This window comes from Bubalus bubalis, chromosome 3, assembly GCF_019923935.1.
Source record: "Bubalus bubalis isolate 160015118507 breed Murrah chromosome 3, NDDB_SH_1, whole genome shotgun sequence".
NCBI classification, from domain to species: domain Eukaryota; kingdom Metazoa; phylum Chordata; class Mammalia; order Artiodactyla; family Bovidae; genus Bubalus; species Bubalus bubalis.
This window is the reverse complement of record NC_059159.1, coordinates 150,671,282-150,688,100: the sequence shown is the minus strand read 5'-3', so window position 1 is coordinate 150,688,100 and position 16,819 is coordinate 150,671,282. Positions and strand designations below refer to the sequence as shown.

The window sequence follows — 16,819 nt, the reverse complement described above, 5'->3', positions numbered from 1 at the left end:
CTGGGGAATAATTGAGAATATCTGCTTTCTATGGAAAGGCTTCCAACTCCCCTCCCCTCCTTCATGAGGCAATACAAGATCCACCATCCAAATGAGAGACTTTTCACAATATTCTTTATTGCCCACAGACTCACATTGACAGTCAGTTAACATCAGACTATTTAGAGAACAGTTGTTTCTCTCCACCCTTGACCCATGGTTCATCTACACTGGAAAAGAGCCTTTCACAGAAATTATTATTAACGAGGTGTATGTTATAGAAAACTTGTAGTTAAATTACCAATTCCATGCTTTTAAATGTATCTACGAGTGCAAAACCTCCACACTCAAATGTTTTTAGTATCTAAGTCAAATATCAAAGGGTTTGCTACATAATCAGAAACGCACACACCACTATTCTGAAAATGAAGGCACATTTTCCGATAATCAGTGACAAGGAGTGCAATCGCGCCTAAGTGGGAGTGACAACCTCTGCTTCTGGGCCATGGTGGTAACACACAGAAATGCCACGTGGCACCTCCAACTGGCTGCCCTAGAAGCTCAGGGACATGCCCAGCATGGCAGCAGAGCTCACAACAGGAAACCACATCATTTACTGAAGGAGTGAAGTGGAATCACTGAGCGTGAGGAGGGAATTTAAGCCAATTCTCTTAACCCATTGTGTTGTCAAATCTCCCAGATGTTGGCCAAATAATTTCAGTTTTATTACCTTTCAAAGAACAGAATTTAGAAAACTTGAAGTTGGTTTTGTGTTTCCACTCCTCAGAGATCTCCAACACCAATTCTTATCCAGTAGCAACATAGAAAGTGGTAAATTGGCAATAAACCAGAGATCTTCACAGTAGTTCTTTTTTGTTTCACAAAAGTTAATGGAAAATAAACACGAAATTTTCAAATATTTACCAATAGGTATAATTTCCCATCCAAATGCTTTTTTAAAAGTAATAAATATCTCATTGTTACACATTAGATGTACACCGGACGGAGTTCTCTCCTAATCCTTGGATTTAAGCATCAAATTTTAATTCTTATTTAGTTCTGGATACAAAGAAACATTCATGTCCTTAATTTTACAAGATTTACTCTGGAACAAGTTATATTCAAAAGTCAAAGGAACAGAGAACATTCCACTTGCAACCAACATATAATTGTTACAAAAAAGTTTATTCAGTGTTCAAAAATGGATTTGTCTATTGATTTCTGCTTTAATCATCCCTTGATTCCGTGGTTAGAAACTTTGGTTGTGGTAAAAACGTCCCAGATGAGTGTGAATTCATGACTTCAGTCACCCAGGGCCACAGCATGTGTCCCCACGTGTGTGTGTTTCTGCCTACAGCATTTCAAGGTGAAACAACAAAATAGAAACTGGAAATTGTATGGGATTTCATTTCTCATGCTTTCTTCAATGAGAATGCCTCTTCCATACCTTAGCCCTCAGGAGGGAGCCCCATGTGTTTGGGGCCTAAGGGGGTCATCATTCTGGTCATCTGTGGTTGTGAGAAGGAGGCAAGAATGAGGCAGGAGCACCCCAGGGATGCCTCCAACATCCCTCCCAACCCTGACCACTGTTCATGCATGAGGGTGTCTCTGCCTCCTCCTGGGCCATCCACACTGTGTCTGCCTGTTCTAACCTCCATCCTGTCTGTGCCTGTCTGCAAAGCCTTCAGAATCCCCAGACCCACCCAGGAGCCCCACCCTCAGGGTCCTATGAAGTGGGCCACACATCAGGCTTGTCGCGGCCCCATACCCTCTGTGTGTGTATTTTCTACTGAATTGTAACTGCAGACAGGCAGAACCTTTGCATGATCATAGAAGCGCAACACAGTGCTTGCCTCATGTGAACAAACGTGAGACAAGGCCAAGAGGAGGCTGGTTAGTGGAGGCAACAAGCAGTGTAGCCGCACCCGGAAGACAACGCTCAGCCCCTAGGCACACCTGCCTGGGCAGCCTCCCCTACACCCGCCCCTGCTTATCTTTACACACTGCTGGATGAACACAGGATGTAGGTCTGGACTTGCTGCCCCCTACCTTTTTGCTTTTTCCTTCTCTGTTCTCCCAGCCTCTCCCTTCCTGTCTCCCCCCACTGGCTTCTCTTCCCGATGTCCCTTTGTCACTTCCCACAGTGGCCCCCTCATGGCACTCTTGTCTTGTTCCTGCAGCATCCAAGACCATCCGCCCAAGACCAGCATCCAGGACCATGTGCAGATGCCAGGACGTATCGGTCCCCAAACTCTCAACATGTGTGTAACTTTCTAGTTGTCCATGTTAATTAAAATACCAAAATCCAGGGAGGAGTCCCAGGGTACCAACCTGCATGTGCACACATATAGACAGAGATGTGTGTCCATCATAATCAATGTAGGTATATGCATGTGTATATATGTATGTACAGACAGACAGAGACAAACATCTGTCGTAATTAGTAGGTATATGTATGTGTGTGTGTTTATATATATATATACACATATGCAGTTGATATTCACAAGTCCTGGTATAAAGTTGCAATTTTTCTGGCTGCTATAAAATATGCCAGTTTTAAAACTGTGCATTTGTTGCTTGCAAACTTATAAATATGTATAAACCCCATTATAAATAAATTGTGTCTGGCAGATGGCATTTTATCTGCCAGTAGTGATTGCATGGAGTTATAAATGCTTATTAATCCTCCACTTTTGAACTCACAGCTTGGACTCTGGGATCTATAACATGAAGTGGCATGAAAACAACCATATGTTAGAGGGGAAAAACAGTCAGTGAGACAGGTAAGGGCTAGCAATTCATACCTGATGATGGTTCTGAAAGTCAAGACCGCCTGCCAGCATCAACTGCAATTTACTAAAAATGCAAATTCTCTGGCCCCATCCAGAACTACCGAGTCAAGAACTCTGGGGAGGATCCCCGAAGGCTCTGATGCCTGCCTTTCACCCCAAGTCTGCTTATGAAGGGCTGTCTCTCCACCCAAGGACTCCTCGGTTTGGTGTGTGAAGGACCAGCCAGGACACTGTGGCCAGAAACAGCCTTCCACCAGCACTGGGCTATTTGGGTAAATGTCTGGCTCGATCCCTGCCCTGGTGGGTTAGCTCTTAGGTCTATCCAGCCCTGCCTCTCTCAGTCCCCAGTGCAATTAGTTATCTACATCTTGGTGATTTGCTTGGTCATGCCTTCCTCATCAGCTTCCTTCCCCAACCCTGAGTCTATATACACTCAGAGCCTTTCTCAGGGTCTGCTTCTGTGGGACCCCAAACTAAACTGAGGCTTCCCAGGTGGCACTAGTGGTAAAGAACCTGCTTGCCAATGAAGGACGTATAAGAGAGGCAGGTTCAACACCTGGATCAGGAAGAGCCCCTGGAGAAGGGTGCGGAAACCCACTCTAATATTCACGCTATGGGCATAACTGAATCACTTCGCCAGACATCCATAACGGACATATCACTGTTAGTCACCTACCTTCCTGTTTAGTCGCTAAGTCATGTCTGACTTTGTGCGACCCTATGAACTGTAGCCTACCAGGATCCTCTGTCTGTGGGATTTCCTAGGCAAAAATATTGGGAAATCAACTATGCTCCAATATAAAAAATGAAAATTTGGGTCTTCCCAGGTGGTGCTAGTGGTAAAGAACTTGCCTGCCAATGCAGGAGACATGGGTTCAATTCCTGGGTCAGGAAGATCCCCGGAGAAAGAAATGGCAACCCACTCCAGTATTCTTGCCTAGAGAATCACATGGACAGAGGGGCCCAGCTACAGTCCATAGGATCACAAAGGGTCGGACACACAAACTAAACAAAGGAAGAGAAACACTTCCTTGTCCATGTGAATGGCTCATGCTTTTATGCATTTGGGGAGGGGGGTGGGGAAGAACATAAAGATACAGTCAAGGAGGGAAGTACTACTTGCCATTTTCCACCAGGGGCTGAACTTTATGTAGAAACCCTGAAGGACCCTAATAAGTCCTGCATTCTGTCCTAGATTCAGCTACTGACTGTCACCACCTTCTAGGAAATCAATCAGCTCTAATATCCCCACTGAAAAAGGTATCCTTCCAGCTGTGCTATCTGAAGACGCTCCCTCGTTTGCTGTCCTCTGAGGAGCAGGGACAGTTCCAGGTTTATGACATGTGCCAGTAAAGTCATTTTTCCACTTCTCTTTATTAAAACCAACTTAAAGTTTTACTACAGAACCCAAGAGTATTTTTCTGAAACCCAAGGTCAAGATTTGTCTGTGTCCTGCAGTTCCCAGGCGGCACTAGTGGTAAAGAACCCGCCCACCTGCCAATGCAGGAGACATAAAAGACATGGGTTCGATACCTGAATTGGGAAGATCCCATGGAGGAGGGCATGGCAACCCATTCCAGTATTCTTGCCTGGAGAATCCCACGGACAGAGGAGCCGGGCAGGCTATGTCCTTGGGGTCACAAAGAGTAGGACACGACTGAACACACACACAAGGTCAAGACTGTCTGTGTCCTATAGTTATCTATTGGTAATCTTTCCACAGTCTCCTTCCCATTTTCCACTAGGCTTCCACCTTTCACAGGTGGTACTAGTGGTAAAGAATCTGCCTGCCAATGCAGAAGACATAAGAAATGCAGGTTCAATCCCTGGGTCAGGAAGATCCCCCAAAGGAGGACATGGAAACCCATTCCAGTATTCTTGTCCATGGGATTCCATGAACAGAGGAACCTGTTAGGCTACAGTCCATGGGGTCCCCCAGAGTCAGAAATGACTGAAGCGACTTAGCATGCATGCACACCACCATTCACAGAGAAGTATTTATGGCTGCTGTCCATATGTGCTTGGACAGCAATAGAGCACAGATGCACACTTTGAGAGTGAAACATCCCAGAAAACAACTGTCCTTGGTGCTCACACACAGTGGTCAACCCCCACACCCTCTCAAGGTCAGGTACTGCTCTGTGGTGCAGGTGGTGGGGCAGGGCTCAGAGAAACCCAGCAGCCAGCTCAAGGCCACGTGGCTCTGCATGCAGGAGCTGAGGTGGGCTGCCGTGGGAGCCTGGGATCCTGTGACTGGCCTCCATGGGGTGACCGATTCAGGGAATTGAGGACCAGGACGTTCGTTCCATTATGTAAGCATTACTTACATAATGCTTCAGTGCTACCTGAAAGGAGAGCTCCACTACAGGAAGGGGGCACTTCAGGACACAGGGCTGGACATGGAGCCAGGAGTCAACACTGTCCTGGAGCACAGGGCTCTTTGTGGGGAATGGGGCCTCACCAAGTGCTGCTCCATCCACCCTCCCTGCCTGAAACTAGGCCTCTCCCTTCACACACGGACCCCCCAGGGAATTCTCCCCCTGCTTCTACTGTGAGCCTTTCAGAGAATCCGTAAGAGTCAGGCCTCAAAGCTGGCTGAAACCAGTGACCAGCAGCCCCACAGGAAGCCCTGCAGACTCTCAGTAGGTGGGAATCGCTAGAAGGCACAGCTAATTCCCACAAGATGATGGGGGAGGGAGGAGCCTTCTCCAGGGCCACTTAGCAAGAGGGTCCATTTTAGGACTCGCCAGGTCCTCCCAGCAGACACAGGGGCCTGGGTAAAGTGGCAGGGGTCCCACGAGAGGGGCAGCAGGTCCTAGTACGCTCCGGGGGCCCAGGATGGCCCTCACAGCGCGTAGAGACCACGCTCTGGGAGTCGGAGGCCCTGGAGCGCATGGTCGCGCGGGCAGGAGTTTGCCTCTGAAACCGGAGCTTCCAGCGCAGCGGAGCTCAGGAAGCGCCTAGAGCAGCGGGAAACAGCTCGCTGCCGCCGACCGCGTGGACTTGAGCAAGTGGGCACCACCTGAGCCTCAGTTTCGCCATCCATGTGTGAGGCTCCGTGATACCCGGCACATGGCGCTTGAAGGAAGAGATGAGATGGCCTGGTGAGCTCTTACATGCTTTACAAACGGGAGAAAACAAAGACTAGAAAATCACTGCCATTTGCTGTGTCTCAAATCCTCTCCAGTGGCTACAAGAGGGGCGGTTTGCCCCACTGCCCCATGGGAGGCAAGGTATAATCTGGACTTAAAAATACATATTTTAAGTAACACTGAAATGATATTTGATCCCCCCATACTTTCAATTTTCTAAATTGATTCTCATGCAAAAAAAAACAAAAACAAAAAAAACATATATTGCTTGTCACCACTGAGATAAACACTAACTTCAGAGCAGAGAGCTACTAAAACTGATTAGCATTTCTTGCACACCGGAGAGAAAAGAAGACACAGATCAAGTGTTCAGGGGCTCTCAGGTCTTCGCTCTTGTTTCCTTCTCTGCCTTGCCCTAAACATTAATGTTTTGGCCTTACGCAGCGGAGAGTGCAAGACTGTTGAAAGAAGTCGTCTGATCCATGAATATGTGTGTACACTCACATACAGAGAAGGACCGTGCCTCCCCACAGAGGTCAGACCTTATGGACATCTCCAGGATGCAGGTATACATAAAGAATGCTGGGCAATTCTCACAGCCACCCCAAATCTACATTGTCACAGGGGAGGAGCCCAACCCAGGTACTCAGCCCATCCCCATTCAGCCCCTACTGCCTCTGGATGAGCTGGAACAGGTATCCCAATTGCACCTGAAATCAGAACCAGTCCAGGAGGAGGCAGGGGTGGGGAGGGGGGTGGTTCTAGATTAGCGTCAGACTCCCCACAGAGTTCCCATTCACGGCAGAACATTCTAGAAGATTGAAACCACTGTCATCTTGGATTCATGGGGTAAAATTCCACAGAATGCTAATATGAAGCTTTGGACCTTCCCCAACCCATCCTCAACTGTCAGCTCTACCCCATTCTCCCATCCTGGCCAAGCACACCCCCTCAAAGTAGAAATAGGGTTCACACACTGAGCATTAGAACTTTGTGGAATTAGTGCTCGTCAGTGTTTTCAAAAATCTACTTTTTGATCCTCATTCTGGAAGCATCAAATTTATTACTATTAAAGGCTAAGTGTGTGTGGAGGGTCTTTCTGTTGCACTGATGAAGGGGGTGCTGCCCAAGAGGGGATTTCAACTGGGCAAGAGCCAATGTTGTGGCACTAGTGGGAAGGTGCCGGTGAATGAATGAATCTTTCTATCTTTTAAAAGTCAACACCTGTTAAATCCCATGGAAATCTCAAGCCAGACATTTAAAACCATTGTCAATTTCCTAAAACCAGAAGACCCAGTAGGAGATCAGAGCATTTGATCCTGAAGGAAGAAGCTGGGACAAAGGGCTGCCTGGGGCAGGTACCCTCTTCATGGAGCAGTTGGGAAACCTATTGTGGAATCAAACCAGACACTAGATCCACCCATCTCTCCAGAAGCAGGACTTCAAACTGATTCCCAAAGCTCCTGAGCCTGGTCCCTAGGTTTGCTGCTGCTAAGTCGCTTCAGTCGTGTCCGACTCTGTGCGACCCCATAGACAGCAGCCAACCAGGCTGCCCCGTCCCTGGGATTCTCCAGGCAAGAACACTGGAGTGGGTTGGTCCCTAGGTTTAAGCAAACCTTAATCATCCATGACCAAAGGAACGTCTCTGAGCACACGTGTTTGCACCCAAATTCTGCGCAGGTTGAACGCATGCTTCCTCCTCTACTGAATATAAAGGGGACAGGATTTCACTAGCAGGTACGGCAGCAGCCCATTGGCTGAGAAGATGTACACATCCCCGGCTACCCAATATCCCTGCACACACCCTCGTTTTGCCATTATACTGATAAAAACAAAGGAAGCATTTACCTGTCAAGATCTTGATCCATGAGGCTTATTTTGTGCCCTATTTGGCAGTGAAGTGAAACCCCAAGAACCCCTGGACAGCCAGGGTCATGGGAGAAGCATGCCTGTGCTCAGTACTACCTGAAACAGCTGGAGTGATGTCTGTTTTTAGCACAGCACCCCAAACTCTGGTGCTGGAAACCCCATGAACATGGGTGTGGTGCAGGCAGCCTGGGAGGCGTCACCAATGAGAAGGGACGGCCCTAAGGACCAGCACTTCACGGTGCTTTGCATGCAGAGCACGGGCTGCATCTTGTCTTACTCTGTTACATCCCAAGTGTTTAGTACTGACCCTCCTGCTGCTTCTATTCCCTGTATTGTGCTTAATAGGTAACACTTTCCCAGTGGAATTTCCCAGTGGAATGGGTCAGCTGAATTAACATTTTGCCTGGACAACTACAGTCAAACTTAGTTTTCATTAAAAACGTACAGCACAGAACATTAGTCTTACATCTTTCTTAGTCTTAAAAAATATAAATATAGAGGGATAATTTGTACAGGATGTATAGGTATGTACACCTTTAATATGCTAATGAGAATTCTGAACAAGTTTATGAAACTTGCATCTTAGGAAGCCTTCCTCCTGGGGCTTCTGAACAAAGCTCTGAGCCAATGGACAGCGGCCCACGTTCCCGGGCCCCGATACCCATCTACTGGGAAGAACCAAGCCCTCCTGACCACAGGTGCAGTGTCGGACAGGGCAGCTGACGGGTCACGGGTTCCTCTCCACTGGCTGCTGCAGGCAGAGCTCGCTCCCGGCAGAGACGATGGGCAGGCTGTTTTCCAGGTGGTGGTTGATGAGGTGGCTGATACTGTCAAAGATCCTGTCCTTTGTCCGGATCTGGGAGGGATGCACAAGGAAGGTTAGCACCACCCACGGTCAGAGGACAGAGAACATCCCTCCTCACCAGGAGTCGAAACTGGAAGGGCAGGCTCCTTAGGCACCCAGGATCACCCTTTCAGAGATGGTGCCTGCAAAGTCCCTGGCCACTGTCACTGGCCAGTCAATTTAGTCAGCTCATTTGTCCACCCCTCTGGGACTGAACCATGCCCTCCCCTGCCTTTAGCAACCAGGGACTGGTGAGCTCGCTCACCTGGTGCCAGCCTCCTCTCTCCTGCTCCCCTCCTGCCCTCCTGGGACCCAGAAACCTCTGTCCTGCACCACCCAGCAGTGTCTATAGGCTCCAGAGCCCCTGCCACCTTTGAGCCTTTGGACAGTGGTCCCTGGCCCAGACTGTGCTGCTTCCACCTGGAAACCCAACTCAGCAGCACTCTCGGGTTCCTTCCTTCCATACCAACTCTCCCCAGGCCACCCACCAGCATCCTGCCTGCCTGCCAGGAAGGAGTCCACAGCTGTGAGGAGTGGCTCCAAGTTTCCACTGGAGGGTGACCCTAGCTGCAATAGAGGGGCAGTGCTGCAGTTCCTGGTCACTCAGTTCTGGAGCCAGGTATGGTGCCTGTCCATGAACTCCTCCTGAGCAGATGAGGGCCTGAGATGGGGTGAGGGTCCCAGGAGGAACTCTCTCTCTTTGCTCTGCTCACTGGGCCTGTGCTCTGGTCCCTGGAGGCCACCAGTCCCACCCACCACCCTGAGTCAGTACACTTATAGGAGAGACCACACTTGAAAGAGGCAGTATGAAGTCTGGCCAGGAGCAGTCTCTCTTGCTTTGGATGCAGCCCCGGGGGCCTGCTCCGTTGAGAGGGAGGGGAGGTGGGGCAGGGAGTAGGCACCTCACTACATCCACGGATGCTCCAAGCCTGTAGTTGGCCCTCACAATGTATCTGGGATGCCTGGGTACTCCACTCTCTTTCCAGCCTCATTGCTCAGAACTTATCCCTCCCAGAGCAACCAGATCTCTCCCATTCCTACCTTGGGGACCTGAAGATGCATCCATTCTCCTTAATTGTCTCAATATTCTTTCCCCAAGTTCCTTTTTATTTTATTATATTGGAGTAAAATATATTCCAATATAAATAGTTGTAGTATCAATACAAATAGTTGATTTAAAGTATTGTGTTAGTTTCTGCTGTACAGCAAAGTGTGTCAGTTATACACACACATGCATGCATTGTGTGCTAAGTCACTTCAGTTGTGTTGGATGCTTTGCAAACCTATAGACTGTAGTCTTGTCTAACTCAATGAAACTATGAGCCATGCTATGTAGGGCCACCCAAAATGGACAGGTCATGGTGGAGAGTTCTGACAAAATGTGGTCCACTGGAAAAAGGAATGGCAAACCACTTCAGTATTCTTGCCTTGAGAACCCCATGAACACTATGAAAAGGCAAAAAGATAGGACACTGAAAGATGAACTTCCCAGGTCGGTAGGTGCCCTATTAATATGCTACTGGAGACCAGTGGAGAAATAACTCCAGAAAGAATGAAGAGACAGAGCCAAAGCAAAAACAATACCCAGTTGTGGATGTGACTGGTGATGGGAGTAAAGTCTGATACTATAAAGAGCAATATTGCATAGGAACCTGGAATGTTAGGTCCATGAATCAAGGCAAATTAGAAGTTGTCAAACAGGAGATGGCAAGAGTGAACATCAACATTTTAGGAATCAGCAAATTAAAATGGACCGGAATGGGTGAATTTAACTTAGATGACCATTATATCTACTACTGTGGGCAAGAATCCCTTAGAAGAAATGGAATAGCCATTATAGTCAACAAAAGAGTCCGAGATGCAGTTCAGTTCAGTCGCTCTGTCATGTCTGACTCTGCGACCCCATGAACTGCAGCACACCAGGCCTCCCTGTCTATCATCAACTCCCGGAATCCACCCAAACCCATGTCCATGGCGTTGGTGATGCCATCCAACCATCTCATCCTCTGTCATCCTCTTCTCCTCCTGCCCTCAATCTTTCCCAGCATCAGGGTCTTCTCAAATGAGTCAGCTCTTCACATCTGGTGGCCAAAGTATTGGAGTTTCAGCCTCAGCATCAGTCCTTCCAATGAACACCCAGGACTGATCTCCTTTAGGATGGACTGGTTGGATCTCCTTGTAGTCCAAGGGACTCTCAAGAATCTTCTCCAACATCACAGTTCAAACGAATCAATTCTTCAGCGCTCAGCGTTCTTTATAGTCCAACTCTCACATCCATACATAACCACTGGAAAAACCATAGCCTTGACTAGATGGACCTTTGTTGACAAAGTAATGTCTCTGCTTTTTAATATGCTGTCTAGGTTAGTCATGACTTTCCTTCCAAGGAGTAGGCATCTTTTAATTTCATGGCTGAGTCACCATCTGCAGTGATTTTGGAGCCCAGAAAAATTAAGTCAGCCACTGTATCCACTGTTTCCCCATCTACTTGCCACGAAGTGATGGGATTGGATGCCATGATCTTAGTCTTCTGAATGTTGAGCTTTAAGCCAACGTTTTCACTCTCCTCTTTCACTTTCATCAAGAGGCTCTTTAGTTCTTCTTCACTTTCTGCCATAAGGGTGGTGTCATCTGCATATCTGAGGTTATTGATATTTCTCCCAGCAATCTTGATTCCAGCTTGTGCTTCCTCTAGTGTAGCGTTTCTCATGATGTACTCTGCATATAAGTTAAATAAGCAGGGTGACAATATACAGCCTTGACGTACTCCTTTTGCTATTTTGAACCAGTCTGTTGTTCCATGTCTTTGGCTGCAGTATCAAAAATGACATCATAATTTCTGTTCCTTTCCAGAAATACTGTGATATTGAAAGGCAAGCCATTCAATATCACCGTAATCCAAGTCTATGCCCCAACCAGTAACACTGAAGAAGCTGAAGTTGAACGGTTCTGTGAAGACCTACAAGACCTTCTAGAAATAACACCCCAAAAAAGATGTCCTTTTCATTATAGGGGACTGGAATGCAAAAGTAGGAAGTCAAGAAATACCTGGAGTAACAGGCAAATTTGGCCTTGGAATGAAGCAGGGCAAAGGCTAAGAGAGTTTTACCAAGACAACACACTGGTCATAGCAAACACCCTCTTCCACACAAGAGAAGACTCCTCACATGTACACCACCAGATGGTCAATACCAAAATCAGACTGATTATATTCTTTGCAGCCAAAGATGGAGAAGCTTTATACAGTCAGCAAACACAAGACCAGGAGCTGGCTGTGGCTCAGATCATGAACACCTTATGGCAAAATTCAGACTTAAATTGAAGAAAGTAGGGAAAACCACTACACCATTCAGGTTTGACCTACCTAAATCAAATCCCTTACAATTATACAGTGGAAGCGAGAAATAGATTCAAGGGACTAGATCTGACAGACAGAGTGCCTGAAGAACTATGGACAGAGGTTCGTGACATTGTACAGGAGGCAGGGATCAAGACCATCTCCAAGAAAAAGAAATGCAAAAAGGCAAAATGGTTGTCTGGGGAGGCCTTACAAATATCTGTGAAAAGAAGAGAAGCTAAAGGCAAAGGAGAAAAGGAAAGATATACCTATTTGAATGCAGAGTTCCAAAGAATAGCAAGGAGAGATAAGAAAGGCTTCCTCAGTGATCAGTGCAAAGAAATAGAGGAAAACAACAGAATGGTAAAGACTAGAGCTCTCTTCAAGAAAATTAAAGATACCAAGGGAACATTTCATGCAAATATGGGCACAATTAAGGACAGAAATGGTATGCACCTAACAGAAGCAGAAGATATTAAGAAGAGGTTGCAAGAATACACAGAAGGACTGTACAAAACAGATCTTCATGCTCAGCTAATCATGATGGTATGATAACTCACCTAGAGCCAGACATCCTGGAATGCGAAGTCAAGTGGGCCTTAGGAAACATCACTACAAACAAAGCTAGTGGAGGTGATGGAATTCCAGTTGAGCTATTTCAAATCCTAAAAGATGATGCGGTGAAAGCACTGCACTCAATATGCCAGCAAATTTGGAAAACTCAGCAGTGGCCACAGGACTGGAAAAGGTCAGTTTTCATTCCAATCCCAAAGAAAGGCAATGCCAAAGAATGTTCAAACTACTGCACAATTGCACTCATCTCATGCTAGCGAAGTTATGCTGAAAATTCTCCAAGCCAGGCTTCAACAGTACATGAACTGTGAACTTCCAGCTGTTCAAGCTGGATTTAGAAAAGGCAGAGGAAACAGAGATCAAATTGCCAACATCTATTGGATCATCAGAAAAGCAAGAGAGTTCCAGAAAGACATCTACTTCTGCTTCATTTACTATGCCAAAGCCTTTGACTGTGTGGATCACAACAAACTGTGGTAAATTCTTCAAGAGATGGAAATGCCAGACCACCTGACCTGCCTCCTGAGAAATCTGTATGCAGGTCAGGAAGCCACAGTTGGAACTGGACATGGAACAACAGAATGGTTCCAAATCGGGAAAGGAGTATGTCAAGGCTGTATATTGTCACTCTGCTTATTTAACTTATGCAGGGTATATCATGAGAAATGCTGGACTGGATGAAGCTCAAGCTGGAATCAAGATTGCTGGGAGAAATATCAGTAACCTCAGATATGCAGATGACACCACCTTTATGGCAGAAAGTGAAGAACTAAAGAGCCTCTTGATGAAAGTGAAAGAGGAGAGTGAAAAAGTTGGCTTAAAACTCAACATTCAGAAAACTAAGATCATGGCATCTGGTCCCATCACTTCATGGCAAATAGATGGGTAACAGGGGAAACAATGGAAACATTGACAGAATTTATTTTGGTGGGCTCCAAAATCACTGCAGATGGTGACTTCAGCCATAAAATTAAAGACGCTTGCTTATTGGAGGAAAAGTTATGGCCAACCTAGACAGCATATTCAAAAGCAGAGACATTACTTTGCCAACAAAGGTCCATCTAGTCAAAGCTATGGGGTTTTTTTTAGTAGTCATGCATGGATGTGACAGTTGGATTATAAAGAAAGCTGCGCATTAAAGAATTGATGTTTTTGAACTGAGGTCTTGGAGGAGACTCTTGAGAGTCCCTTGGGTGCAAGGAGATCAAACCAGTCCATCAGGAAATCAGTCCTGAATATTCATTGAAAGGACTGATGGTGAAGCTGAAACTTCAATACTTTGGCCACCTGATACGAAACACTGACTCATTTGAAAAGACCCTATGCTGGGAAAGATTGAAGGCAGGAGGAGAAGAGGAAGACAGAGGATGAGATGGTTGGATGGCATCACCGACTCAATGAACATGAGTTTGAGTAAACTCTGGGAGTTGGTGATGGACAGGGAGGCCTGGCGTGCTGCAGTCCATGAGGTCACAAAGAGTCAGACACAACTGAGTGACTGAACTGAACTGAACTGGACTGTAGTCTTCCAGGCTCCTCTGTCCATGGAGGCAAGAATACTAGAGGCAAGTGCCAGAATACTCCAGGCAAGAATACTGGAGTGGGTTGTCATGCCCTCTTCCAGGGGATCTTCCCTATCCAAAGATCAAACCTGTGTCTCTTATATCTCCTGCATTAGCAGGCGGGTTCTTTACCACTAGTGCCATGTAGAATCCCATACATATACGTGTGTGTGTGTGTGTGTGTGTTGTTAGTCGCTCAGTCGTGTCCAACTCTTTGTGACCCCATGGACTGTAGCCTGCCAGGCTACTCTGTCCATGGGATTGTCCAGACAAGGATACTGAAGTGGGTTGCCATTTCCTTGTCCAATATTACATATATCCACTCTTTTTTTAGATTGTTTTCCTGTATAGGTCATTACAGAGTTTGGAGTAGAGTTCCCTGTGCTATACACTATGTTTTTTTTGTTTTTTTGTTTTTTAAATTTTACAATATTGTATTGGTTTTGCCATATATTGAAATGAATCCACCACAAGTATACATGTGTTCCCCATCCTGAACCCTCATCCCTCCTCCCTCCCCATACCATCCCTCTGGGTCGTCCCATTGCACCAGCCCCAAGCATCCAGTATCATGCATCGAACCTGGACTGGCGACTCATTTCATATATGATATACACTATGTTCTTATTCATTATCTATTTTATATATAGTAGTGTGTATATGTCAACCTCACCCTCCCAATTTATCCCTTCCCACTTTCTTCCCTGGTAACCATAAGTTGGTTTTCTACATCTGTGACTCTATTTCTGCTTTGTAAATAAGCTCATTTGAACCATTTTTTTAATAAGCACATGTAAGTGATATCATATGATATTTTTCTTTCTTTGTCTGATCCTTCACTCAATGTGACAATCTCTAGGTCCATTCATCTTTCCCCAAGTTCTTAGTCTCACTCCCCTGCCATAATGTGGTCACTCTTATCTCTCTCCTTCCATCAACCTCAAAGACATGGGATGTCTTTCGGTCCTGTATCTCTGGGCCTTTAGTCCCATATCCCACTCTTCCACTAACTCTATGCTCCAGATGTGGATATCAGAAGCCATCTGCTTCGGGTTTTAAACTTTTTTAAATGAGGATGTTTTTCTCTCCTGGGATCCAACTCTGCTATGAGGCCCCTCTCCACCCACCTCTGTAAGTATTGAAGGGGAAGAAACTTCCCAGTCAGGTCCCCTGACTCTTGGGCATTAAGCCTCAGTAAGGATGTAATCTGATGGGCACATTCAGGGGGAAAAAAAAAACCACCTTATGCAAGACTTTCTGGCATCTTGGCATCAAGGTTGTTTAATCCTCCTGGAGCTCCGTAGAATTCCCCATCCAGAAAGACCCCTGAGTGCCATAGCAGGCCCCTTTTAGGAGGATGAAGGCATCCAGGAAGTCAGCTTGAGCCCAGTACTGTCAGGGTGTTGCCTTTACATTGATTCCTTATTCCCACTTCTTAAGGATTAACATGGAGAAGGCAATGGCACCCCACTCCAGTACTCTTGCCTGGAAAATCCCATGGATGGAGGAGCCTGGTAGGCTGTAGTCCATGGGGTCGCTAAGAGTCAGATACAACTGAGCAACTTCCCTTTCACTTTTCACTTGCATGCATTGGAGAAGGAAATGGCAACCCACTCCAGTGTTCTTGCCTGGAGAATCCCAGGGACAGGGGAGCCTGGTGGGCTGCCGTCTATGGGGTCATACAGAGTCGGACACAACTGAAGCGACTTAGCAGCAGTAGCAGCAGCAAGGATTAACATTCATTTCTGTTCTAGGGCAATAGGGCAGATGCCCGATTTTTGATGGGGAGGTGTCTGGGACAGTGGTCTGAACCTAGGCTCACGTTGGCATCACCTGAGTTGCTTTCCAGAACTCCATGCCCAGGCCAGCTCCACCAGGAGCTTGGGGTGAGGCCTGGCCACTGGCATGTTTCATATTCCCTCCATGACTGCAGCATTCTACCCAAGCTGAGGACCACTTGTCAATGTTTTTGTAGTGCATAGGATGGCCAGTATAAACATGCATACATGGAAACAAAGGCACACAGAAGGAGTAAGAAATATAAAGAAATCGTTTACTTCACTCCCATAAATACATGCTGCAAGCCCGTCTGGATTCTGCCCAGAGAACTTGCAGCCCACAGAGCTATCTGTGGGGATGACCTTCCATGTGTTGGAAATGTCAAAGGCTGATTTTAAAAGCCCAGCAACCCAGATAAACTTAGGACAAACTCCTCCAGATGCATAAAGGATTTTGCTACAAAAATGACACAAGGAATGTTAACCCTAGAAAACTATGTGCGGCAGCGGATGAGATAGTTGGATGGCATCACCATGAGCATGAGTTTGAGCAAACTCCAGGAGATAATGAAGGACAGGGAAGCCTGGCATGCTGCAGTTCATGGGGTGGCAAAGAGTTGGACATGACTTAGTGACTGAACAAGGAGGATAGACTAAAATATGCATGTATTGTAAAAGAAGAAAGATCTGAAGTCAATCATCTAAACTTCCACCATAGGAAACTAGAAAAGCAACAGCAATTTACGTTCAAAGTAAGAGAGAGAAATAATAAAAATTAGAGCAGAAATCAATGAAATTGAAATAGGAAATCAGTATAGAAAATCAATGAGTCCAAAAGCTAGTTCTCTTAAAAGTTAAAATCAGTAAGCCTCTAACCAGGCTACCTAAGAGAAAAAGAAAGAAGACACAAATTACTCATATCAGAAGTGAAAGAAGGGTCATCACTACAGATCTCATGAACATTAAAAGGATAATAAAGGAATACTATAAGTA

The 16,819-nt window shown here is 46.3% G+C and overlaps 1 protein-coding gene across 2 annotated transcripts in view; it reads right to left on the bottom strand.

Moving 5' to 3' along the window:
- Positions 1–8,144: 8,144 nt before the first annotated feature.
- Positions 8,145–16,819, bottom strand: part of SHC3 (SHC adaptor protein 3) — a 192,285-nt gene continuing 183,610 nt past the window's right edge. For both annotated transcript variants that reach the window (XM_006064072.4, XM_025282118.3), the window contains exon 12: positions 8,145–8,588. In XM_006064072.4, coding sequence (XP_006064134.3) covers positions 8,460–8,588 — 129 coding nt within the window. In that variant the 3' untranslated portion in view covers positions 8,145–8,459. The remainder of the gene's footprint in view (positions 8,589–16,819) is intronic.